General features: G+C 37.6%; 2 protein-coding genes across 3 annotated transcripts in view; one reads left to right on the top strand and one right to left on the bottom strand.

Annotated features, from left to right (window-relative positions):
* Positions 1 to 2744, top strand: part of PSIP1 (PC4 and SRSF1 interacting protein 1) — a 41507-nt gene extending 38763 nt beyond the window's left edge. Inside the window, exon 17 of the mRNA XM_082656034.1 lies at positions 2677 to 2744. The gene's annotated coding sequence lies outside the window, so the exon portion shown is untranslated. The remainder of the gene's footprint in view (positions 1 to 2676) is intronic.
* A 192-nt stretch (positions 2745 to 2936) lies between these two features.
* Positions 2937 to 25630, bottom strand: part of SNAPC3 (small nuclear RNA activating complex polypeptide 3) — a 44094-nt gene continuing 21400 nt past the window's right edge. The window contains exons 4-9 of one of the 2 annotated variants that reach the window (XM_082656038.1): positions 22714 to 22818; positions 20743 to 20892; positions 12149 to 12231; positions 10774 to 10938; positions 7818 to 7925; positions 2937 to 3271 (exon numbers count right to left, since the gene is read on the bottom strand). In XM_082656038.1, coding sequence (XP_082512164.1) covers positions 3124 to 3271; positions 7818 to 7925; positions 10774 to 10938; positions 12149 to 12231; positions 20743 to 20892; positions 22714 to 22818 — 759 coding nt within the window. In that variant the 3' untranslated portion in view covers positions 2937 to 3123. The remainder of the gene's footprint in view (positions 3272 to 7817; positions 7926 to 10773; positions 10939 to 12148; positions 12232 to 20742; positions 20893 to 22713; positions 22819 to 25630) is intronic. The other variant, XM_082656039.1, reaches the window with a different exon arrangement.

Below are 25630 nucleotides of genomic sequence, written 5' to 3'. Positions count from 1 at the left end.
TTTACCCTTCCTTTTTTTTCGGTGACCCAAAGGATCTATATAGTTTTACCAAGAAACCACAAACTATTCAAATGCTGGAGAGAAATATAGTAGCATTCTGATTATTTATGTCTGCTTTTATGGGCTGACCTTGCTCTAGCCAGTTGGTTCATGTAGCGTTAAAACACTGTTGCCTTCTCTTTACCCTCATTTCAAGAAAAAAATTTTTTGTCATAGGTTGATTCACAGATAACTACTATTCTCAGAACTCTTAAGAAAAAGTCATATAAACAGGTATCAATTTTCGGGAGCACTGGCTCAATTTAAATTTGTATTTGACCAAAACTACACAGCTGAACAAGCCAGTAAGAGATACTTTAAATGAGATAGCCAGCCCCAACCCAAACGTACTTTTTTTAATATATAAGCAACATCTCTTGTGATTTTTTTTTTTTTAACCATCAGATAACATTTAAAAGAGTAAGTTACACATGACTTGGCAGAATCAGTTGTTGCATGTTTTCTCAGCTGCTCTAGACAAATTTCAGCTGTATCATCTAAATTGGAGAACCTGAAATAGCTTGACTGGAATGATTTCAAATAGTAGGATGACAGATTTTATCCAGTTTTTGCTGACACATTGATTGTAGCGTACCCATACACACTTACCTGGTTAAAGACGTCAGGTCAAGATCAGGTCTGCCATCTAATCCTGTACAAGAGCAAAGGCTTTTACAGGGCTCTGTGAGGGCTTCACTAATACAACTTATCCAGAGAAAGGATCTATTGGAAATAGCAAACCCATAATTACATATTAAGAAATGGAGAAGCTGCTATATAGTCCAAAAATGTGTTTACATATTTATGCCGTGTAATTTTCCAACCTCAGAGATGACAGAGGCACTGAAATTTGATTGGGAGAAAGGTCAAATTATCCTTAAAGGATACTGAAGCCTAAAATAGGCATTGCTTTTCTAGGTAATCATTTTGTGCCTGTCCATCCACTAGTATATCAAAATTTCATTCATTTCTAACTACAGAGGACGTTGACTAATAAGTTCATAACATTTTCATATTTGGCTTCTTTAGATAAAATGTTGACTGTAGTTTGTCATGTGTTTAAAACTGAATTTTACAGCTACAAAATCCCTGATTCAAGACATCTTAAATATGCCTACTTCAAGTTAGGGGTTTCTTTTGAGCTCAACATAGTGGGAGACCTGTATAACTGATATGCAATACATTGGCAAGTTCTGAGAATAGTATGGTAGGCCTTTAGACCTCACCAGGAAATGATAATAGAAAGGTATCCGAGCCTTTGTAACTTTGGTGAAGAAGTTAACCTTAAGAACCAGCAGAAGAATAATCTCAAAGAAGAACAAAATAAGAATTTCAATAGCAGTAATGTTTTAACTGACAGCCTTCTTTGCCAGTAAAATAAATTGATTGGTGGGACGCATGGATTAATGCTGCTTTATGACAATCCACTTTCTGGAATTTGCTGTTTTGAGATATGAAATGATGAAAATAAAAGTAAACAGTCCCTTGCATACTAATGGAAGACCTATAAGGAATGCAGTTTAAAAATAAAGGAAGCAAAAATTCATTTTTACCTGTGGAACTTTAAAGAATTAGATAAATCTTTGGTTTTCCAGCAGGATTTTCAATCTGTTCTAATTCAGCATCATTGGAAACATGAAAGTAAACATGTAGGCAATAACAGCCAGCCAGCCATGGAGGGACCTCTTATTTCCTTATGCTGATTTTCTGGTGTATTGACTGAATCGGTGAATATGACCACCGCTAGAAACAGGTCCTCGTCTTCTACAAACCAATCGACTTAATTGACTTATGTGGCATTTAAGTCCATAAAACATTTCACTGTCAACCTTTTAAACACACAGTCTTTTAGGCTTCATCAGTTTTTGATTTATATAGTAAATGTTCTTAGCCATCCAGGGAAAGCGGAATCCAGCCGAATTTAAATATAACCTAGAAGAGAGAACGCGAAATTTAAGTGCAACACATTTAAAGTGTTTAATTCTGTTTAATATTTGTCCAGCATTCCTAAAAGTATTAAACAGAATTAAATTTTCCACCAATAAAGATTGCCAGAAAACGTTTCAATATAGGTAGCTACAATTTTCTCTCATGGATCTAGACCTCAGAATTTATCAAAGTTGCCCTTTGGTCCAGAATGAGAATAGGATAACTAGAGTATCATAACCAGAAGAATGAAGAGCTGGGATAGAAAAACAATTGTATTCTTGCATACAGGATGCTGTGTATTATTGCCTAAGAATCGTGATCCACAGCTAGCAATCCAAAGGATCTTGATTTCCCATGTCCATTCATTGGTCATATTAGATAAAATCTATTCCTTTAAATCATGAAAATGTTAAATTGACATACATTTTAAACTAATAGCATTTGTGATTCCAAAACTTCTGGTCAAGAAAGGAAGCTTCAGTTTAAGTGTTATTTCTGTAAGGTATGAGTGTATACTCAAGATCTTTATACATTCGTTATTCGTGTAGTGAGTCTTTCTGAAGTGTTAAGTGTGCCTAGTTTCTACCAAAACAAAACCTAACATTACAAAAGCGCTCAGTGTAAGATTAAATTACACAATAGCTACTCTTAATATTGTATTTATTAAATAAGCTGCTTTTATTAACTTCTCCCTCATTTTTATTACAGATATTTGGAGGATCTTTACCTTGGAAGCCTCATGGTACAAGGTGTAGCGCTCACATTCTTCAAAGAATTTTCAAAACACTTCCATCACTTGATGTATAATGATAGATGAGCAAAAAGCCCTCTGGACAAAGAGTGAATAGGCATACTACAGACTGGGAGAAAACCAGAATACTTGTATCTGACAAAGGATTTGTACGCAGGATACATAAAGCACTCCTACAAATCAATGAGACAACTCAAAAATGGGCAAAAAAGCACTGAATAAAAACTATGCTTTGGAATATTAAAATAATTTAATATATTTCAAAACATTTAAATACATTCAAGTTGCTTAATAAGACCTGTGATTTGAACTTTCTTTGCTGGGGTGGTAACTTCAGCTGATGGTCTCAGGTAGATCCTGCTCCTCGTGGCATTTCTTGGAAGTAAAGGGTACACATTTTGATATTAACTAAAGGTTCCAGGATCAACATAAGGATAAGCGAGGAATTCCCCCAGTTTGTTGCCTTCTGAATCATAGTGGAGCATTCGGAAGCAAACATCACAAAAGAAACATGGGTCCTCTGGTGCAAAACTGTCATTGTTCGTCACCCATCTGTAGTTAAAAAAGATGTATATTATTATAATCGACTTTTTCATGCTTTAATATGCTGCAGTAGTTATGACCTGTAATAATATGTATACATAACATTCCCACTATTGCCTTATTTTTGCTTATTTATATAGTACTTTATATAATTTTGTATACACATGTATACATAAGACATATCACTACCAATACCCTACAAGGCAAAAGGACAACTACATTCTGAAAGACTTCTCCTTAAAGGTAAGTGGAAAAGAATGTAAATTCATACTTGAAAGCATCACATACTTGCCATGACATACCTATCCTTCAAATAACTGTTAACATAAACACAAATGTTTTCTTCTAATAGGCCATCTTGAAAATGCATAATATTAGATATACTACAGGTTTGATAAACTTTTTGCTTAATCTTTCTAACTGGTAAATTAGTACTGGTTAACTTGAAAACTCCAGCTTTTATTTTTTTTAACATCTTTATTGGAGTATAATTGCTTTACAGTGGTGTGTTAGTTTCTGCTGAATAACAAAGTGAATCCGCTATACATATACATATATTCCCATATCCCCTCGCTCTTGGGTCTCCCTCGCACCCTCCCTATTCCACCCCTCTAGGTGGTCACAAAGCACCCAGATGATCTCCCTGTGCTATGCAGCTGCTTCCCACTAGCTAGCTATTTTACATTTGGTACAAATCAATGCCACTCTCTCACTTCGTCCCAGCTTACCCTTCCCCCTCCCCGTGTCCTCAAGTCCATTCTCTATGTCTGCGTCTTTATTCTTGTCCTGCCCTTAGGTTCTTCAGAACCATTTTTTATTTTTTAGATTCCATATATATGTGTTAACATACGGTATTTGTTTTTCTCTTTCTGACTTAGTTCACTATGTATGTCACACTCTAGGTCCATCCACCTCACTACAAATTTCGTTTCTTTTAATGGCTGAGTAATATTCCATTGTATATATGTGCCACATCTTCTTTATCCATTCATTGTCGATGGACACTTAGGTTGCTTCCATGTCCTGGCTATTGTAAATAGTGCTGCAATGAACACTGGTACATGTTTCTTTCTGAATTATGGTTTTCTCAGGGTATATGCCCAGTAGGAGGACTGCTGGGTCGTATGGCAGTTCTGTTTTTAGTTTTTTAAGGAACCTCCATACTCTTGTCTATAGTGGCTGTATCAATTTACATTCCCAACAAGAGTGCAAGAGGGTTCCCTTTTCTCCACACCCTCTCCAGCATTTATTGTCTGTAGATTTTTTGATGATGGCCATTCTGACTGGTGTTAACTCATTGTAAAAACTCCAGGTTTTTAACCTAGAATTTAGGATTAAAATGTGACAGAGTGTATACAAATGGGAATATGGGCAACATTATTCAAATGAGATTTTGGTTTTTGACCTGAAATGTCACATTAAGTGAAAATGACATTTTTCAGTCTATCTGAATTCTGCATCCCATGGAATGTTTTGACATCCCCTGATTTCCATTTCGATCTGATAACTGATCTATCATGTTTTCCTATTGATCATTTAGAAAAGCATACTGTGAATATATGCAAATCAATCAATGTGATACACCATATTAACAAACTGAAGGATGAAAACCATACGATCATATCAATAGATGCAGAAAAGGCTTTCAACAAAATTCAACACCTATTTATAATAAAAACCCTCCAGAAAGTAGGCATAGAGGGAACTTACCTCAACATAATGAAGGCCATATATGATAAACCCACAGCCAACATCGTCCTCAATGGTGAAAAACTCAAACCATTTCCACTAAAATCAGGAACAAGACAAGGTTGCCCACTCTCACCACTATTATTCAACATAGTTTTGCAAGTTTTAGCCACAGCAATCAGAGAAGAAAAAGAAATAAAAGGAATCCAAATTGGAAAAGAAGTAAAGCTGTCACTGTTTGCAGATGACATGATACTATACATAGAGAATCCTAAAGATGCTACCAGAAAACTACTAGAGCTAATCAATGAATTCAGTAAAGTTGCAGGATACAAAATTAATGCACAGAAATCTCTTGCATTCCTTTACACTAATGATGAAAAATCTGAAAGAGAAATTAAGGAAACACTCTCATTTACCACTGCAACAAGAAGAATAAAATACCTAGGAATAAACCTACCTAAGGAGACAGAAGACCTGTATGCAGAAAACTATAAGACAATGATGAAAGAAATTAAAGATGATACAAACAGATGGAGCAATATACTATGTTCTTGGACTGGAAGAACCAACATTGTGAAAATGACTATACTACCCAAAGCAATCTACAGATTCAATGCAATCCCTATCAAACTACCAATGGCATTTTTCACAGAACTAGAACAAAATATTTAACAATTTGCATGGAAACACAAGACCCCGAATAGCCAAAGCAATCTTGAGAAAGAAAAACGGAGCTGGAGGAATCAGGCTCCCAGACTTCAGACTATACTACAAGGCTACAGTAATCAAGACAGTATGGTACTGGCACAAAAATAGAAATATAAATCAATGGAAAAGAATAGAAAGCCCAGAGATAAACCCATGCACATTTGGTCACCTTATTTTTGATAAAGGAGGCAAGAACATACAATGGAGAAAAGACAGCCTCTTCAATAAGTGGTGCTGGGAAAACTGGACAGCTACATGTGAAAGAATGAAATTAGAACACTCCCTAACACCATACACAAAAATAAAACTCAAAATGGATTAAAGACCTAAATGTAAGGCCAGACACTATCAAACTCTTAGAGGAAAACAAAGGCAGAACATTCTATGACATAAATCACAGCAAGATTCTTTTTGACCCACCTCCTAGAGAAATGGAAATAAAAACAAAAATAAACAAATGGGACCTAATGAAACTTCAAAGCTTTTGTACAGCAAAGGAAACCATAAACAAGACGAAAAGACAACCCTCAGAATGGGAGAAAATATTTGCAAATGAAGCAACTGACAAAGGATTAATCTCCAAAATTTACAAGCAGCTCATGCAGCTCAATATCAAAAAAAAAAAAAAAAAAAAACCCAATCCAAAAGTGGGCAGAAGACCTAAATAGACATTTCTCCAAAGAAGGTATACAGATAGCCAACAAACACATGAAAGGATGCTCAACATCACTAATCACTAGAGAACTGCAAATCAAAACTACAATGAGGTATCACCTCACATCGGTCAGAATGGCCATCACCAAAAAATTTACAGACAATAAATGCTGGAGGGGGTGTGGAGAAAAGGGAACCCTCTTGCACTGTTGGTGGGAATGTAAATTGATTCAGCCACTATGGAGAACACTATGGAGGTTCCTTAAAAAACTAAAGACAGAACTACCATACGACCAAGCAATCCCACTACTGGGCACAGACCCTGAGAAAACCATAATTCAAAAAGCATCATGTACCACAATGTTCATTGCAGCTCTATTTACAACAGCCAGGACATGGAAGCAGCCTAAGTGTCCATCAACAGATGAACGGATAAAGAAGATGTGGCACATATATACATGGAATATTACTCAGCCATAAAAAGAAACGAAACTGAATTATTTGTAGTGAGGTGGTTGGACCTAGAGTCTGACATACAGAGTGAACTAAGTCAGAAAGAGAAAAACAAATACCGTATGCTAACATATATATGGAATCTAAAAAGAAAAAAAAAAAAAGGTTCTGAAGAACCTAGGGGCAGGACAGAAATAAAGACGCAGACATAGAGAATGGACTTGAGGGGGAGGGGGAAGGGTAAGCTGGGACGAAGTTAAGAGAGTGGCCTGGACATATATATACACTAACAAATGTAAAATAGATAGCTAGTGGGAAGCAGCTGCATAGACCAGGGAGACCAGCTCGGTGCTTTGTGACCACCTAGAGGGGTGGGATAGGGAGGGTGGGAGGGAGATGCAAGAGGGAGGAGATATGGGGATATATATACATATAGCTGATTCAGTTTGTTATACAGCAGAAACTAACACACCACTGTAAAGCAATTATACTCCAATAAAGATGTTTAAAAAAAAAAAACATACTGTGGTGGGGAACCCAAAACAAACTTATGATACTAAATTCTTCCCTTTTCATCTAAATGGCTTTTGACTCTGAGCCACAGTTAAATAAAATCTAAACATGCAAAACCACAACATTTTATGCAACCATATTCTGACCTCATTAAAAATGAGATGCAGTGTTATTTTTATCATCGAGAAGCTGTGGATGAAGCCAACTTTGTAAACTGCTAACAAGAGGCAGAAAGAATATGGCTCCCTGATGACATACATCACCCAGCATAAATTATCAACCAAACTAAAGTTTGACCTAATCCCTAGACTTCCATTATACATGATTCCTTATTGTCTAAAACATGGCTCTAACCTACTAAACTGATTTGTACTACTGTTTGTACTGCTTTCCTACTAGATAAAACCCTGTATATTATTTATATTCCGGAGTGTAAATCCTCAATTCAAAACAGAAAAAAACTGAAGTACCAAAAATCTAAAGTACTTGACTGTTAAAAACCAATACTTTTCAAGGAAAAATGAGAATCACTTACCTAGCTGTGTACATTTTACAAACAAAACATTTTCTGGTCCACAGCCAATGCTTCTTGATAAGAAGGGGATAGAGTGTCTTATCCAGGCAGTCATTATGATGCACAAGCCTTTTGTACATGAAAAAATAAATGATATTGTAGTGCAAATTTTTGTGATCCGTAATGAAATATATCCTTACCTCAAAATTAAGAACACAGTAGGTATATTTTTCAATTTATTGTGTTCCACAAAACACTTTCTCCAAAAGAGCATTTGGGATTAAACAATGTTTTCTTTCCTGTGAAACTTCCCAAATCCCTTTTTGGCCATGTGCACTATGACTCTTAAGAGGGAAATACGGTAGGCAGCATTTCTTGAATGTATTCCTTCAGAGAATCCTTGCTTTGCTCAACACGTAGTACACAGTCTGAGCAAGTGTACTCAGTACTATTTTACCTAGATTAAGTGGTTTTGTGTTACAAACATGGCTCTTTTTTTGCTAAAAGAGCTCTCATTAAAATCCAAATCTGGCTTCTGTTATAATGTGAATTGGTAGGACTTTAGTTTTAGGTGTCAGAATTCAGAAATTTTAAGTGGGAGTCAGTTCTCACTATGCCACTAATCAGCTTAGTGGGTTTGGATAAATCCATTAACCATGCTGGACCCCAGATTCTTCATCTGAAAAATGAATGGAATGCACAACAGTATTTTAAAGGCCCCTGATAATTATAAAATTTGATTTTTTTTTTAGTAAGAAAGGGTAGCAATACATTAACTTCACCATCAGAAAATGATTAATAAACTTTTAATAGTTTACCAACTATTAAACTATGGAATGGCACTGAATGATTAAATCCTCCTGTAAGACAAAAATTACTTGCAGTCAGTTACATTAAAAAACTCCTTAGGAAAGCCCTACAGTGCACATGCTTAACAAGTGTAAATTGTTTTTCCAAGTTGCCTTGAATTTAAGGAATGACACTACAGCAATATGCCTACACTGTAAGAAATGTAAGGAAACTCAGATCACCAGAAAAAAGTCGACTGTCTTCCATCTTATGCTTATACTGAGGCACACTCCCCCTCATTTGAGTGAAGAGCAAGAACATTTTATAAAAACTTAAAGAACACTTTATCAAAGAAGTAAACCCATATAATTTTTTTTTTTTTTTTTTTTTTGAGGTACGCAGGCCTCTCACTGCTGTGGTCTCTCCCGTTGCGGAGCACAGGCTCCAGATGCGCTGGCTCAGCGGCCATGGCTCACGGGCCCAGCTGCTCCGCAGCATGTGGGATCTTCCCGGATCGGGGCACGAACCCACATCCCGTGCATCGGCAGGTGGACTCTCAACCACTCTCAGCCACCAGGGAAGCCCCCATATAATTTTAAGTCATATAAATCTATGAGGTTTATGAGCTCTCCTGGCTCTTGCTTCATTAATTCTTCCGTAGAGGCAACTGTTTTCTATTCTTTTAACTGCCTCTTTTTAATTTAGCTCAACATCCCTCTGCAGAACTACGAAACTTTGGTTAACTAGATATTTAATGTTTAAATTATGACAAATGAATTAAACATCCCCCTAAACCACAGAATTGACTATAGGTTCATTTTACTGTGTAACACTTTTGTTTTCTAGCTACTAATTCTCTCGTTCGCATTTGCTTAGGTTTCAGTGTACCTGTCACTAATTCAGTTCCTTATTTGCTGACAGAATGGTAAAAATGCTTTCCAAATGGACTACACACCAATGGGAGGTCTAGCAGTCTCAGGACATGCTTCCTTTGTCCCCTGTCCTGCTCCAATCTCTGGACTAAGCTGTTCTCTAGGTCTGTTCTACAGCCATCATTCTGGGAGTTTGCTTTCCCATCATTCTGAGAGTTCCTTTTATGTCTTTCTTATCTATTCTGCTTTGCATTCCATGTTTTCTTTTTTCAAGGTTTACTCTTTGTGTAAAGTACTTCTGGTAGCTTCCTGAGAATGAGGGCATGGGAGGTAAATTTTTAGAGACCAGTCACTAAAACCCCAAAAAAGTGGAAGCAGGGACTTTCTAAAACCATCAGAATGAGTATATCATTGCTCCATAAAACAATCTGAATCGTCTCTCAGAAGAAATCAAGCCTAGGATAGAGCAGGGCTTATTCCTATATAATGGTCCTTCATAAACTGAGAGTTCCTAAATAAGGAAATGAATAGCCTTATTCATTAGAGGTACCAGCTATACAAAATTTATAACTAATCCCTAAATCTCATTTTAGACTATTTCATTCCTGACCACTCTAAATCTTTATCAAAGCATTAAAGCCTTCACATTTGTCAAATATTAGAATTACTCTTCTCTTTCCCCAGTTACCTTTTACCTCCTTCAAATTTGGGCAAAAAGAGAAGAAACCTAGAAATATAGCTGCAGATTTGCAAAGCAAAGGGCCTATCTGATATACAAAGTGGATGACTATTACCTGAATAATAGCTGTCCAATATACAAAGATACTTACTTTTATTTACAGATTTTTAACCCTTTAATAAACAGTAAAGTATTTCTTTTTTTATAATAAATATCCAGCTTGTATTGTTTGTCTTTATACCAGCACTGTCATAAAATATAATTTTTAAATATTTTTTAATGGAGGAAGGGGCCCATGGAGACTCACAGAAGTCATACACTGTCCTCGGGCAAAAGAGAAGCTTCAGTTATTTTTCTTTATTTTTGGCATATTCTACCATTACAAATGGCTCACACTGGTTAGTCACTAAAGTAATTATTACAGATTTCCCAAAAGACAAACAATAGAAGACGCAAATGGATGCAGAGTTGGTCACTGCATAGCAAGCAGTTATTTTTGCTGCTCCTGAACGAAGCTGCAGTGATTACCTTTATTCCTCTTATTTCAAACAAACAAAACTACCTGTGCTTTTATACTGTGAAATAAAGAAAAGGAAAACAGGACAAATAACAAAATGTTCTGAGTTCTACCACTTACCTTATGTCAGTAATGACAACAATGTGTTCACAGTCTCCCTGGTGACAGTATAAGTAAGGAAAACCCAGTTTAATACACAAGTCATTGAAAGTGAAATCTTCCATCTTAGCAGTCTGAAACTTTCCATACCCTCTATCATGGGACTCTGACCACTCAATGATGGTTCTGAGGAGGAAAACGGCAAGGATGTATCACTGCTCCAAGCGGTTTGCAACTGCATATTTCACAAAAGCCAGCTCACCGAATTAACTGGACAGCTACCAACTTGAAATGAAAACCAGAGTGGATGATACATGTTGCAAGTAGGAAGGAACTCTGAATTTTTCTGTATCCATTAGAGCAGCAGTTCTCAAAGTAAGGTCCTGAGACTCCCACAGAGGTTTGTGAGGTCAAAATTATCTTTACGGTAATCTTAAAACTCTTTTCAATTCTTATTCTCTCATAAACGCCAGTTATCTGGAGGCTATGTGATGTGTGTTATCACTTCAGATTGAATGGAAAATGTATAACGTCACTCTTCTCACTATTTTATTTTGTTCTGGAAAAGTTATTTTTCACAAAATTGTTATTAATGGTAACTGGAAAATTTAAATTAGTTAATAAAGTATTTCTTAGTTTCAATTTCTAATACAACTTACAGCTATAACCCACATAAACAAAAGCTCTTTGGAGTCAATTATTTACAGTATAAAGGAGTACGGAGACCAAGTCTGAGAACTGCTGCATTAGAATATAGATACAGATGGCTATAATGAAAGAGTTTACATAAACACTCAGAAAAAATATACATATGTACTCTATTTGCCAGGATACCAATAATAAAAGTATGGTAATACTTTTATGTAGATAACATGATGTCAGACATAGATTTTTCATGTTATGTACATAAGCAACCTTACATACACATATCCACTCCAAACAGTATACACTGGACAAGCAGAAAAAATAGTGAAAGATTAATTTACTATCACCTAAACATGAAGAACAGAGATTAATAAAGTGTTTAAGTGGGATTTAATCTTTTTTTTCAGATGTATCTAAGGCTCAACACAAGATTTACTATAATTTCTGGAGGAAGAAATAATTCTAGATAGCTGGCAAAGATCTTGAAATGGTCTATGTATGTCTTTGGTAAGAAAATTTTCTTCTTGGGGTAAAAATTTGATTAACTTACTATAACCTAGGCCAACCAGATAACTTTGAAAATATTTTAAAAATTCAGAGACACTTTTTAACCCCAAAACAAACAAAAAACAATCTAACAAAATAATTCCTTGGCAAAGATTCTTAAGAGACCAACAACAGAATTTGTGGTGATAACCCTATTTTGACAACGGGAAACAGGAAAGACTTTAGGATTTTTGGAAAGTTATACCTGCTCAAATCTCTGCATTCAGGGAATCTTTTATCATTGTAAAATGTTCCTTCAAAATAAAAGAAGGCTGATTTATATAGGTCCTGAAAGAGAACAGATGGTATTGAGAGAAAGTACAGTATTAACAATTATAAAATTGCTCTAAGTATTAATTCCACATTTGTGTGTCATAAAATCACACTAATATGTTTTACAATAATGTCATGCAACTTCATAGAATATGTTCAGTTCATTAATTTATTATTTAACAGGAACCTCCTATGTGGGAAGTATTATGTTGGTTACCAGGGATAAAGATATAAAGACACAATCCTTGCTGCTATTTTCAATTTTATCCTTCTGTAGTTTTAATCACTAGGTTTGATTTAAATTTGTACATTGAGATTCATGAAAGGAACCCAATTAGAAATGAAATAAACTTTAACATTATTTTATTATATGCATACACGGCAGTGACAGTTATTTTGGATACCAGAACTAAAAACTAAACAAAGCCACATCTTTGATGTTTCCCCAGTGTTAATGACAATGATCGTGGAGCTATGTTGTTCTGTCCTCTTTTGTATTTTCAATGGGCTTTTATAAAAATTCCCCCTATACATTTTCAGTAACTCTTAGGCAGGCAGAATGTGAATATCTATTCTTATTCAAGCAATCTTGCCCAAAGTACCATAGAATCCTCAGGTTTCAACTTTCAGACTACCAGACTTTCCATCAGAGGGGTGGTCTCTTAATCCTGACCTTATAACAGAATCATAAAAATACCACGGACCAAGTCTCACCTCAGATCCATTAAGTGAGACTCTCTGATGATGTGGCTCAGGCACCAATATTTTCCCAACCCCCTCAGGAGATTCAGATGTGCAACCAGCGCTAAGAACCACTCTGTTAGACTCGTCCTTCACCATTTGCTTAGAATTAGACCCCTGGGTGAGAGTCAGAAGACCTATGTCTTTTTCCTACACTTACTCCTCAGACCTCAGTTTCCTCACCTGTACAGTACCTGCCATGCTATGCTATCTTATAGGATTGTGGTGAGAATCAAAAGCAGTTTATGAACTATAAAAGATATATAAGTTTCAGGCATTAAAATAATATCACCCTAAGATAGCCTAATTTCCCTCCTTCGAAGCTTCGATTTTTCTTTCTTATTTTTCTTCATTCCCCCACTTACAGACACCTGGCACTGGTATCAGACACCCTTCTAAGACTGGCTACGCTATTTCTTCTCAGACTACTCAACTGAACCTCCTGACCCTTTGTTTCCCCGTGTAAAATCTGAGTAAAGCCAATACGTTCTTCCCATGTGGTTGCAGAGGTAAAAGGATATAACGTACTATAATGCCATGCCTAGCTGCTGTAACACAAAATACACCACTTACTATACTTCTAAACCTTCAAACAGGTAAGCTAGGGTCCAAAATAAAGATTCTGAAAGAATCACTACTGCCTTATTTTGGAAACAAAACAAAGTTTAGTGTATATAAAAATATGTTCATATAGAACTTCATCTCTTAAGTGATTCAGGCAGCTTAAACCCTTTGGTGTAATTATTAATTAGAATGGGGACTCTAAAAGAACAATCTTTTCATTATATCTTTTTATTATATCATTATATAAATGGCTAGAAAAGAAGATGTGAGTAATCTCACTATCAGTTACTTTTCATTTTCAATGGTAACCAGGGATCCTCAACTAACTAGTTTCCCTATTTGTCAGCTAGTTTAGCTGACCAAGTTGCAAGGGAGGGAAATAACCAACTGACTTGGAAAAACTATAAGAAGTATAAGAAGTTACTTCTGTTATTAATCTAATGTAACCTAAAGGTCTACCTGTTACTATTTCAAATTTATAAACAAAGTAACTATGGATAACTAGTATGATCATTTGAACGAAGTCATTATCTATATGTCATTTTAAGCATCTAATAATCATGTACTCTCTTGCTATCATTCAAGTCAGCTGCGTTAGAAGCTCAGCAACATTCCTAAGATTTGCTGTGAGAAAAATAGTAATGGGGGAAAAGAAGTGTCAGAGAAGGCTGGGTAAGAAAATTTTTACAACTTAAATTTATGTTACCATTTTTCCTATACCCAGGCTTTACTTATAATAAGTAACAATAATGTGTGTGTAAAGTATTTTCTCAGAGTTCCTCTAAGTAAGACCCTTAAGAGACTATTGACAAAAAGAGATTGACTAATCTGAGCTATGTTAAAAAGATTGACAGATCAGACATTAAAACCTGAAGGACCATTAAAAACAGACAAACAAAAACAAACCTGAGCAGAAAATACTGACACTGATTTTATACATATATTTTAAAAATGTACTTCATTCTTGAACTACTATAGTCGAAAACAAACATTAGCAAAACATTATTTTAGACATGGCTTTTCAAAGAGATTTAAATACACTGGCCCAATTCTCCTAGTCCTCTCACACACCAAATTCATCAAAGAAAGTATTTTGTTCAAATTTTGTTTATTGGCTGGAAATAAGATTCTCATTTCCTCAGCTACAAGAGCTGCAAGTCACTAATTTGTTCCAGATTACCAGTGAAATACATGCCAAATGTCTCCCTGTCAAAAAAACCATTATAATAACTTAAGGACCTATTTTCAGTTTGTTAGGTGTAAAAATGGCATGGGGTAAACAGATGAAATAATTCTGGCAAAATGCTGAGAACTGTAATGGATACATAAGGGCTCCTTATACTATTCTCTTTTACATGTGTATGTTTAAAATTGTCCAAAGCAAAACTTTTTTTTTTTAAAACACTGTAAAATACAAATGCCAATCATTGAAATAAAAATCTTTCCACAGGTCAAACAACTATGAGTTCACCTTTCTAAAACATAGCTTAGAAAAAGGAGGCAAATGAAACAGGTCCCTGAACAGGCAAAGATTCCACAAAGCCCATGTACTAGAATCTTGCCGTTAATCACAGCACAGCTCAAGTTTTCACTCAGTGCTTGTTCACCAAATAAATAAAAGGGTAGGGAAAGATGTCTAAAGCCAAGCATAGTACCAACATGGCAAAGAACGTACATGGGGCTTTGAAGGCAAGCTGGCAATGGTCTGAATCCAGCCTCTACCACTGCTTACTGAACACAGGTAACTCATGACAATGCTTTGACCCATCTTTTTCTTACCTGTAAAATGGTGATAATTCTTTCCAAAGATCCTGTACTATCAACTAGTGTACTATACAACTGGCACACGGTAAGTGCTAAATAATCAGAGGATATTATTTTAATACATGGAAGAGGCAGAAACAATAAAACAGCAGATGGATAAATGGGACTATGGGTCATTTAGTCCCCTGCTTAGAAAGCTGCTGAAGGCATGAGCACTGATGTACAAACACAATAAACTAAACAAGTCTGGTTAAAAACACTCTCCAGGATTCCTGGAGCTAAGACTGATTCCCAGATCTGACGCATCGCTGTGAGCGGTCATGACATGGTCAGAATAAGTAGGGTGAATTCAGATTTTTCTTCTTAAATTGATCTTATAAACTTATAGCTACACCTTGTTATTCTTTTTTCCCCCAGAGTGGAGAAACTTTGCAGAAGACTGCTTCTCCTTTAAAAGATAAATCTTCTATTTCCTGGTGTGCATACAGCCTTGAGATTCCACTTGTTTCTCTTTAATGTTTACCTTCAAAAGCGCCAAGCTGGCAAACCTGAAGAACCCAAATATCTTAAAACCACTTTCAATATAACTCAAAAACTATGCTGGTCTCCATGCCAGTCACCCAAAAGACTGGAATACAGCCAGCCTTGTGGGGCAGACAAACATATCAAATGGTATCAGCATATTATTATAAAGCACTATAATGGACAAACGAAATGGGGCCAGAGTGGCAAACAGAGGACAGTCAAGAAGAACCTCATATAATAAGTGAGAGAAAGGGCTTCCCACCCATGTTCAAACACTCAGAGGCATAAAAAAGTATGGTACGCTTGAGCCAGATAATTTCATTGTGGCTGAAAGATAAGGTGTAAAAGCAGGGGGTGAACAATATAGAAAGTTAACTTGAGAATCACCATTACAAAAGGCCTTATATGTCAGCCTAAGGAGCTTGGACCACAGGCAACAGAGAACCACTGAGACTTTTAGATTGGAGAATGACAAGATCAATTAAAAAAAAAAAGTTTTCAAAAAGAACAGACTTATTCTTTTAGAGCAGTTTTACGTTTATCATAAAATAGGGAGGTACAGAGGCCTCCCATACACCCCCTACCCACCCCACACGCACAACCTGCCCATTATCAACACCACTCACCAGAGTGGTACATTTGCTACCAAGGAGGAACCTAAACTGACACATCATAATCACCCAAAGTCCACAGCTTACTTTACAGTTCACTCCTGGTGCTCGATTTGTTTTTGAAAGACATCTTCAGTGGCAGGTATGGGACAATCTAAAGGTGGGGAAACCAGTTAAGAAGTCTCTGTAATAGTTCCAGGAGAAGATGCTGAGGGCCCAAACTAAAGCATACGGCAGTGGAAAAAAAAAGTCTGGAGCTATTATGGCAGGATAAACAGCAACGGAAAGGGAGAGTTTCATCTGAAGAAAAAGGGAGATGGTAGAATAATGAGTTTAAGACTAATTGAGCTTGAGGTATCTGGGTTCATTTATTCAGCAAAGACTCGGGCACTTCCTCTGTGTCAGACATCATCACAGGAATACATCATTGAACAAAACACAGTCCCTGCCCTCATGATTCAAGGGAAGGAAGACAGATAAATATATAACATGATGTTAGGTAGTGATGAGTGTTCTTAGCATGTCAGGGGAAGAGAATACTAATACAGGGAAAGACCTCTCTGTCGACGCAACATCTAAAAGAAGAAGAAATGAGGGAGTGAGCCATCTGAATACCTGGTGAAGAACACTCCAGGGTGAGGGAACATAAGATACAAAGGCTCTGAGCAGGACCCTGCTTAGCATACATGAGAAAGAGCAAGAATGGCAGGTTGTTTGAAGGCAACAAGTGACAAAGAGGGTGTTAGGATATGAAGTTGGGAGGCAGACAGGACCAGATAATGGACCACAGTAAGGACTTTGTATTTTATTCTAGATATGAGAGAAAGCCACTATAGACTTTCAAGCTGAAAAGCAGCGGGATCTGACTGATACTTTACAGTATCATCTGGCTGGTACAAAGGATAAACAGAAGTGTGGAAAGGGGCAGGAGGAACAGTCACTAGGCTACTGCAAAAGTCCAGGCAAGAGATGATGATTTAACCAGCCTGGTCCTGTGAAGGAGCAAAGACATGGGCAGATCCTAAACATGATTTGAAAGTAGAGCCAAAGCACTTGCTGATGCCTTCAATGTGGGATGAAAAGGAAGCAAAGATGATTCCAAGGTTTTTAGCTAAGTCACCAGGTGTAGAATGAGTGTATTTACTGAGATGGGAACACTGGGGAAAGTACAGATTTGAGGAAGAAGGGAGAACTAGAGTCTGTTTTTGAACAAATTAAGTTTGAAACGGCTATTAGACATTCAGTAATTGTCAAGGAGGCAGTTGGATAAAATAAGTCTGGAGTTCAGAGAAGATGTTGGGATTGGAGATAAAAATCTGGGCTAGGAATCTGGATGAGATCGCCTAGGGAGTATACACAGAGGAGAGGTCTGAGGATTGATTCAAAGGGCTCAATAACATTTACAAGTCACAAGGATGAGAAGCATCCAACAGAAGAATTAAAAGTCAGATAGGAAGAAAATTAGGTGGGTGTTAACATCTTTTTTTTTTAAATAAATAAATTTATTTTTGGCTGCACTGGGTCTTCCTTGCTGCGCACAGGCTTTCTCTAGTTGTGGTGAGTGGGGGCTACCCTTCGTTGCGGTGCGCAGCCTTCTCATTGCAGTGGCTTCTCTTGTCGCGGAGCATGGGCTCCAGGTCCATGGACTTCAGTAGTTGTGGCACACGGGCTCAGTAGTTGTGGCTCACGGGCCCTAGAGCACAGGCTTCAGTAGTCGTGGCACACGGGTTTAGGTGCTCCGCGGAATGTGGGATCTTCCCGGACCAGGGATCGAACCCGTGTCCCCTGCATTGGCAGGCAGATTCTTAATCAGTGCACCACCAGGGAAGTCTCGGTGGCTGTAACATCTTAAAAGCCAAGTAAAGAAAGTGTTTCAAGTAAGAAGGAATATTCAATTGTGTCACGTGCTGATGAGAGGTCAAATAAGATGAGAACTAAGTCTATGGTGGCATCAGTAAAGTGATTTTGGTGGAGTGGTGATGAATAAAAGTGAGTGTAAGACAAAGTGGGGGGAGAAAAAGAGAAACAATGAATTGAGGTACTATTATTAATTCTTCTTCTTCTTAACTCATTAACTCTTGAGACAGTTTACTGAGAAGAAAGCAAAAAGATGAGATGGTAGCTAGAGGAAGATACAGGGTCAAGAACAGGTTTAGAATGGGAGATGGGAGATATTACAGCCCACTTGTGTACTGATGGGACAGCCAACAGAATGGAAAAAACTGATGATGCAGGGAAGAGAAGGGATAAATACAAGAACAAAGTCCTTGGTTATGCAATGGCGAATGGAATCCAGTAGACACCTAGATTGGCTTTTGATAGCAGCAGGTTTAGCCCATCCATTGTAACAGGTGCGAAGGCAGAATGCATGGGCAAATGGGTAAATGTGGGTAAAAGACAATGGAAAATTCTTTTCTGATAACTTATTTTCTCAGTGAAATTAACAGCAAGGTTTTCAGCTGAAGGTAAGCCACAAGGAAAGGATGTTGGCAGTTTCAGAAGGAATAAAACAGTTACCTTGAAAAGTGGCAGAGTGTATCGACTATAGAGAGGTGGTAAAAATGCCGGGCAGCACTGAGGCTAAGTGAGAATGCCCAGTGACGCTTACAAATAATGGGTTTGGAAACCAAGAGAGAAAGAGATTTACAAAGATTGGAGTACACTTAAAACCATGAAAACTGCGGGGAAAGCCCAGAAGAACAATTTAGAATAAGAATTAAGATGGGGCTTCCCTGATGGCGCAGTGGTTAAGAATCCGCCTGCCAATGCAAGGGACACGGGTTTGAGCCCTGGTCCGGGAAGATCCCATATGCCACGGAGCAACTAAGCCCATGCGCCACAACTACTGAGCCTGCGCTCTACAGCCCGCGAGCCACAACTACTGAAGTCTGTGTGCCTAGCGCCTGTGCTCCACAACAAAAGAAGCCACCACAACGAGACGCCCATGCACCACAACAAAGAGTAGCCCCCACTCACTTTAACTACAGAAAGCACGCGTGCAGCAACGAAGACCCAGTGCAGCCAAAATAAATAAATGAAATTTATATGTAAAAAAAAGGCTGATCCTGCATTTATTTAAAAAAAAAAGAATTAAGATGTAACCTAAGTTATAATAACACCTATATGGCTGGTGATAAAGGAATGAGCCAAAAGAAGAGATTGTGATGGTTCTTGTCCAAACTCTTATCTCCATTCTAGTTGTTCCAAACATGCTGCCCGTCTTAAGTATGCCAGTAAATCTGAGGTCCTCTGCCAGAGTTGTACCAGGTAACAGAATTAGGTCAAGCTTGCTCTATGATGAAATTCAGAAGGATCAAAGCCCTACTGTTATTGAGTAAGCAATCCCTTCTGGAAACTGTAGGTGGCCAGTCTGTCACTTGGGTCCTTTCTATCCTGATCCAATGAGTATGCAGGGTTTCTCTGTCCTTTTGAGAGCAGCACCCTGGGAAACACCAGCAAGGATCATCACCAGATATTATATCCCTGTATGCTTCGATCCTTGAACTAACAGGTTCTTCTATGGGCACTGATGCTCTCGGGTGGACTCCAACGCTTTGCTGGGGGCAGTTATGACAGACAAACTCATAGAGTTTGAAAGAGAAGGGTGAACAGCAACTTCCAATGCTACAGTGATGTCAAAGTGTATGAACATGGAATAGAGACCTATTGGTTAGACAATTAGGTGGCCTATGACCTTAGAAAGAAGAGTGTACAGAAAATGGTTGAGAAATAAATGGGAAATGAAGAAATCAAAACTGAATATAGCCTCATCTTTAAAAAGGTCTTGATGACAAAAAGAAGGGAGAGGGACTTCCCTGATGACGCAGTGGTTAAGAATCCGCCCACCAATGCAGGGGACACAGGTTCGAGCCCTGGTCCAGGAAGATCCCACATGCCACAGAGCAAATAAGCCCATGCGGCACAACTACTGAGCCTGCACTCTAGAGCCCACGAGCCACAACTCCTGAGCCCACGTGCCACAACTACTGAAGTCCATGCACCTAGAGCCCATGCGAAGCAACAAAAGAGAAGCCACCGCAATGAGAAGCCCGCACACTGCAATGAAGAGTGGCACCCGCGCGCCATAAATGGAGAAAGCCTGCACGTAGCAATGAAGACCCAACACAGCCAAAAATCAATCAATCAATAAATAAATTTAAAAAAAATAGAAGGGAAGAGATAAGCTTGATGGAATGGCATAGAAGAAGAAAGCATTTACCAGAATGTTTATGAGCCTGTTCACCTAAAAATCACTATTTCCTTAGCTTATTATTATTATTTCCACTTGTTTTATGAGTGTTAGAAAAAAAAATCACCTTACTTTGCTGATGTGTTCAGGGGCTTGGTCAGGAGTGTTGCTGAATTCCCCACCAATCTGGAGGTCACTGACACAGCAAATTGAATCCCTCAGTTCCGTGAGCTTTTGACTGCCCAGTACCAGCATCGTCTGGTATGGTTTGTGTTCTTTGTGCTACGAGTCAGACAGTAAATAAATCAGTGTTCACTTAGAGACAAAGCAATTAAACTACAAATCCTGTCACGACCAGATCTAAATTAAGTTACTAGTTTTCTTACTTTAAGTTATTCCCATAATACGGTGTCCTGTGTTTTCTTAGATTCTGCATTTGTCTACTCAGCATCGATTAATTATAGCTCCAAACTAATCGCCAAAGTTGTTTACATCTCACCTGTGATCCAGAGCCCATACTCTAAAACCATCTCTTTTATCTAACTCTCATATACCAAGTCGATATTTCCCCTGTCCTAAGTCAATCCAGAGCCAGGTACCAGAAACCAGGGACAGCCTGATAGCCCAGAGCCCACTGGAATTATTCAAGATAGTCAACCCTAAACTGTTTACTCTGCCCTGCCATGTCTTTCCCATGGAAACCCAATAAAGGCTGTGGCCTATGCTTTTCCCTTGCCTCCTGAGTGATACTGGCGCTTCCCCCTGTGGCACTGCATGATGTGGCATACCCTTTCCCCTCAGGAAATGTAAACAATAAAAATCTTTCAATGGCACTGGCCTCTAGTGCTGTCACTCAGTCACCTCCATAAATTAAAATTCTATGAGTACAATTGAGATACTTGGTGCTGTGGTCTGACTGCTCATGTTTGTCCAAAATTCACACATTGGAATCCTAAGACCCAATGTGATGGTGTTAGGAGGTGGGGCCTTTGAGGGTGATTAGGTCATGAGGGTGGAACCCTCATGAATGGGATTAGTGCCCTTATAAGACAGAAGTATGTAACCCAGAAGAGGACCCTCACCAGATGCTGGCATGCTGATCTTAGACTTCCAGCCTCTAGAACTGTGAGAAACAAGTTTCTGTTGCTTATAAGGTACCCAGTCTGTGCTATTTTGTTATAGCAGCCAGAAAGGACTAATACACTTGGCAATAAAACTTTTTTTAGTTTAAGCTGAATTTTATAATCAAGATGCTACTAAAGTGACACTGACATGAAGAGCCTTTGGAATATAACTTCACTATCTTTTAAATTTTCCTGGAAGTTACCTCATTGAAGTCAAGCAATCTATACACTACCCGCATGTTATAAATGCAGAGGTTTGGTTTTATTGGTTTTGTTTTGCTTTGTTTTGATTGATAATTTGAGGTCTTAATCAAACAAGGTAATTAGTACTATTTCCCAGATAATTCATAAAAGTCTATTCACAAGTGCAATTTATGTAGAGTAATATTTCAATGAAACCTTTCAAAGTTTATGATACATGTATTTGGAGAATCAAGAATATATACACTCTGGGCTGAGATAGAGTTCTCTTTATTAGAGACTCCTAAGGAATTCCTGGATACCCCTGACCTGTTAACTTTCTGCATTTTCATCTAAGAAGAGCTGAATTTAGCTAGTTCAATAACTTCCCAAAAATTTTGAATTGGTGAAAAAAAAAAACCCACCCCCCTTCCTTCACCAGTTTTTCTGCAAAAAAAAACAAAAAAACCCCCGATCCTCAAGAATTCATATTTTCAGAATCACTGTGGATTTACATACCCTTCCAGTTGCTACTAATACAGAAATCAGGTATACATTCCAACAGTGTAACTGTAATCCTATTACTCAAGAGATAATTTGAAATCTGACCTAATTTACCATATTCCTTATATAAACAAGAACCCAAGAATATAGACAGAATGTCATATGAGACAGCATATGCTTGCATTTATTTTGGTTCAAATAAGGTTCACATAATTAAACTTCAAATAATTAAATTCTTTGACAAAAGTCAAAGTCACTCACATTATCTGTGAATCCAAAAGGTTTTACTACTGACCTTATGAAATATAACAGGGTACAAGATATTCACAGATAGGATAAGCTCTCCTTCTTCAATCATGTCTGCTGGATTTTCAGGCTTTTTTCCTATGGCATGTGACTCCTGAAGAAGGAAAATAAGTTAATAAGACATTAAAATCAGACACTGTGACCCAGATCAGAGGCAGTGTAGAATAAGGGTTATAAGCAAGGGCTTGAGTCAGCCCTGGGTTTGACTCCTAATTCCACTTCAAGAAAATTGTTAAAAACCTCTGTAAGCTTTAGTTTCATCATCTATAAAAAACAGAAAATACTTATTTTACAGAATGGATGCTGGAAATGTATAATAAAGCATCTAATAAGACATTTGGCACTAAGTGCTTAGCAACTGATGATAAGACAGGAGTATCACCTAATGTTGGTATAATACTGGCAGTTACTAACACTTTTACATGCCTCCTCTCATATTATCATGAAAGCTACTTGATGGATGAAGCTTAGGTTCACCAATTTACCCAAGGTAAATCAGAGTTAGAATGCAAAAACAAATCTGTTTGACTCTAAAACCCGTTTTTTACTACACTGTCACATCTTTAATCCATCAATACATCACACTCTCTTTTATATGTGCTTAATAACTATAAAATAGAGGCCAGCAGGGAGGACTGGTTAAGAAGTAAAGGTGCAAAAGATGTTTTAAAAACAGGTGGTAGTGACATTGTGCAAAATGGCACAGCAGGAAGCTCTAGGGGATCAGTCCCTGCAGCAAAGCAACCATTAAGATGGAAAGAGACTGGAATCAACTATTTTGGCACTCTGGAACCTCATCAGACACTTGTATCAACCAGGTAAGTGCCTGATGAAGGAGCAAGCTGCTGATCTTTCCTAGGTAAGCAGAGGGTGTAAACTAACTACAATGGGCTAAAAACTACCATCATTGAGCCCTGTTGCAGACGTGGACACAGCAGCCTGTGGTCTTGGAAAAGGTGGCCGACACCAGGACGAGCAGTGGGATCTTGTTCTCCCAAAGCTGGGAGTAGTGTGTTTTGGTTGGTCTGGCAATGCCCTGAGGGCCTGGTACAGATACTTGCTTTCAGTTTTACCAGCAGTGGCTTCCCCCAGCAGCATCTACTGGAAAATTTAAAGACACAGGACCCTTTGTGAAGTCAGATATTTAAGGAAATCTTGGTCAGGTCACTGGCTGACCAAAGTGATAATTAATCAGAAATATCAGTGACCACACGGGCACACCTTGGAGATATCAGAGGGTCACCTCCAGACCACCGCAGTAACAAATACTGCAATAAAGTGAATCATATGAATTTTTTGGTTTCCCAATGCACGTAAGTTATATTTACACTACACTGTACTCTATTAAGTGTGCAATAGCATTATTATGCCCCCCCAAAACAATGTACAGACCGTAATTTAAAAAACTTTTTGCTAAAAAATGCTATCTTCTGAGCCTCAACAAGTTGTAGTAATAATGTCAATGTTCACTGATCACAGATCACCAAAATAAATATAATAATGAAAAAGTTTGAAATATTGTGGGAATTACCAAAATGTGACAGAGACATCAAGTGAGCAAATGCTGTTGGAAAAATGGTGCCAACAGACTTGCTCAATGGAGGGTTACCACAAACATTCATTTTGTAAAAAAACGCAATATCTGTGAAGTATAATCAAGTAAAGTGCAATAAAATACAGTATGCCTGTACACAAGGACTACACATTGGAAAAATAGTTTGGAAATGTCACAAACAGGTCCAGCTCTCAACAAGTAAAAAACACACTCAGAATGTCTAGTTCTCAACAAAAACTTATGAGATACACAAAGAAACAGGAAAATATTGCCCATTCACAAGAAAAAAAAGAATTTGACAGAAACTACCATTGAGGAAGCCCAAACACTGAAATTACTAGTCTAAGATGTTAAATCAGCTGTCTTAAATGCACTCAATTAGCTAAAGGAAACCATAAACAAAAGAACTAAAGGAAATCAGGTTCCTCAATAAGATTAAACATGATTTCTCGGGACTTCCCCAGTGGTCCAGTGGGTAAGACTCCATGCTCCCAATGCAGGGGGCCTGGGTTGGATCCCTGGTCAGGGAACTAGATCCCACAGGGATGCCACAACTAGAAAGTCCACATGCCACAACTAAGATGTCCACATGCCGCAACTAAGGATCCGCATGTCGCAACTAAGAGTCCGCATGTCGCAACTAAGTTTCCGCATGTCGCACCCGGCACAGCCAAAAATAATAAACAAACAAACAAACATTGTTTTAAAAAAGATGGTCTCTCACCAGTAACCATGTAGATAATAAGGCAGTGCAATGATATATTTAAAGTTGTGAAAAAAAAACAAAACAGTCAACCAAGAATTCTACACCCTGCAAAACTAGCCTTCAGGAACAAAGAAGAAACTAAGCCATTTTCAGATAAACAAAAGCTAAGGGAGTTCACTACCAGTAGACCTGCCCTATAAGAAATGTTAAAGAGAACTCTTCAGCCTGAGATAAAGACACTAGACAGTAACTTGAAACTATAAGAAATAAGGAATACCGGTAAAGGTAAAAACATAAGTAAATATAAAAGTCAGAATTACTGTACTTTTGGTTTGTAACTTCTTTTTTTCCCTATGTGATTTCAAAAGCAAATGCCTAAAACAATATTTATAAATTATGTTAACAGACACAAAATATATAACGATGTTATCTGTGACAATCACAATATAAAGGGAAGAAACGGAGAAATATAGAACAATATGTGTATATATATATATACACACACACACACACTACTGAAAAAGTTGGTATTACTAAAACTAGGTTGTTCTATATTTAAGATGTTAATTTTAATCTGCAAGGTAACCACTAAGAAAATAAGAACACATACAGAAGGAAACAGAACGGAATCAAAAGGACACACCA

The sequence above is a fragment of the Grampus griseus genome (assembly GCF_964374135.1).
Source record: "Grampus griseus genome assembly, chromosome: 6".
NCBI classification, from domain to species: domain Eukaryota; kingdom Metazoa; phylum Chordata; class Mammalia; order Artiodactyla; family Delphinidae; genus Grampus; species Grampus griseus.
Note: the sequence above shows the minus strand (reverse complement) of the source record. Positions and strands in the feature narration are given on the sequence as shown.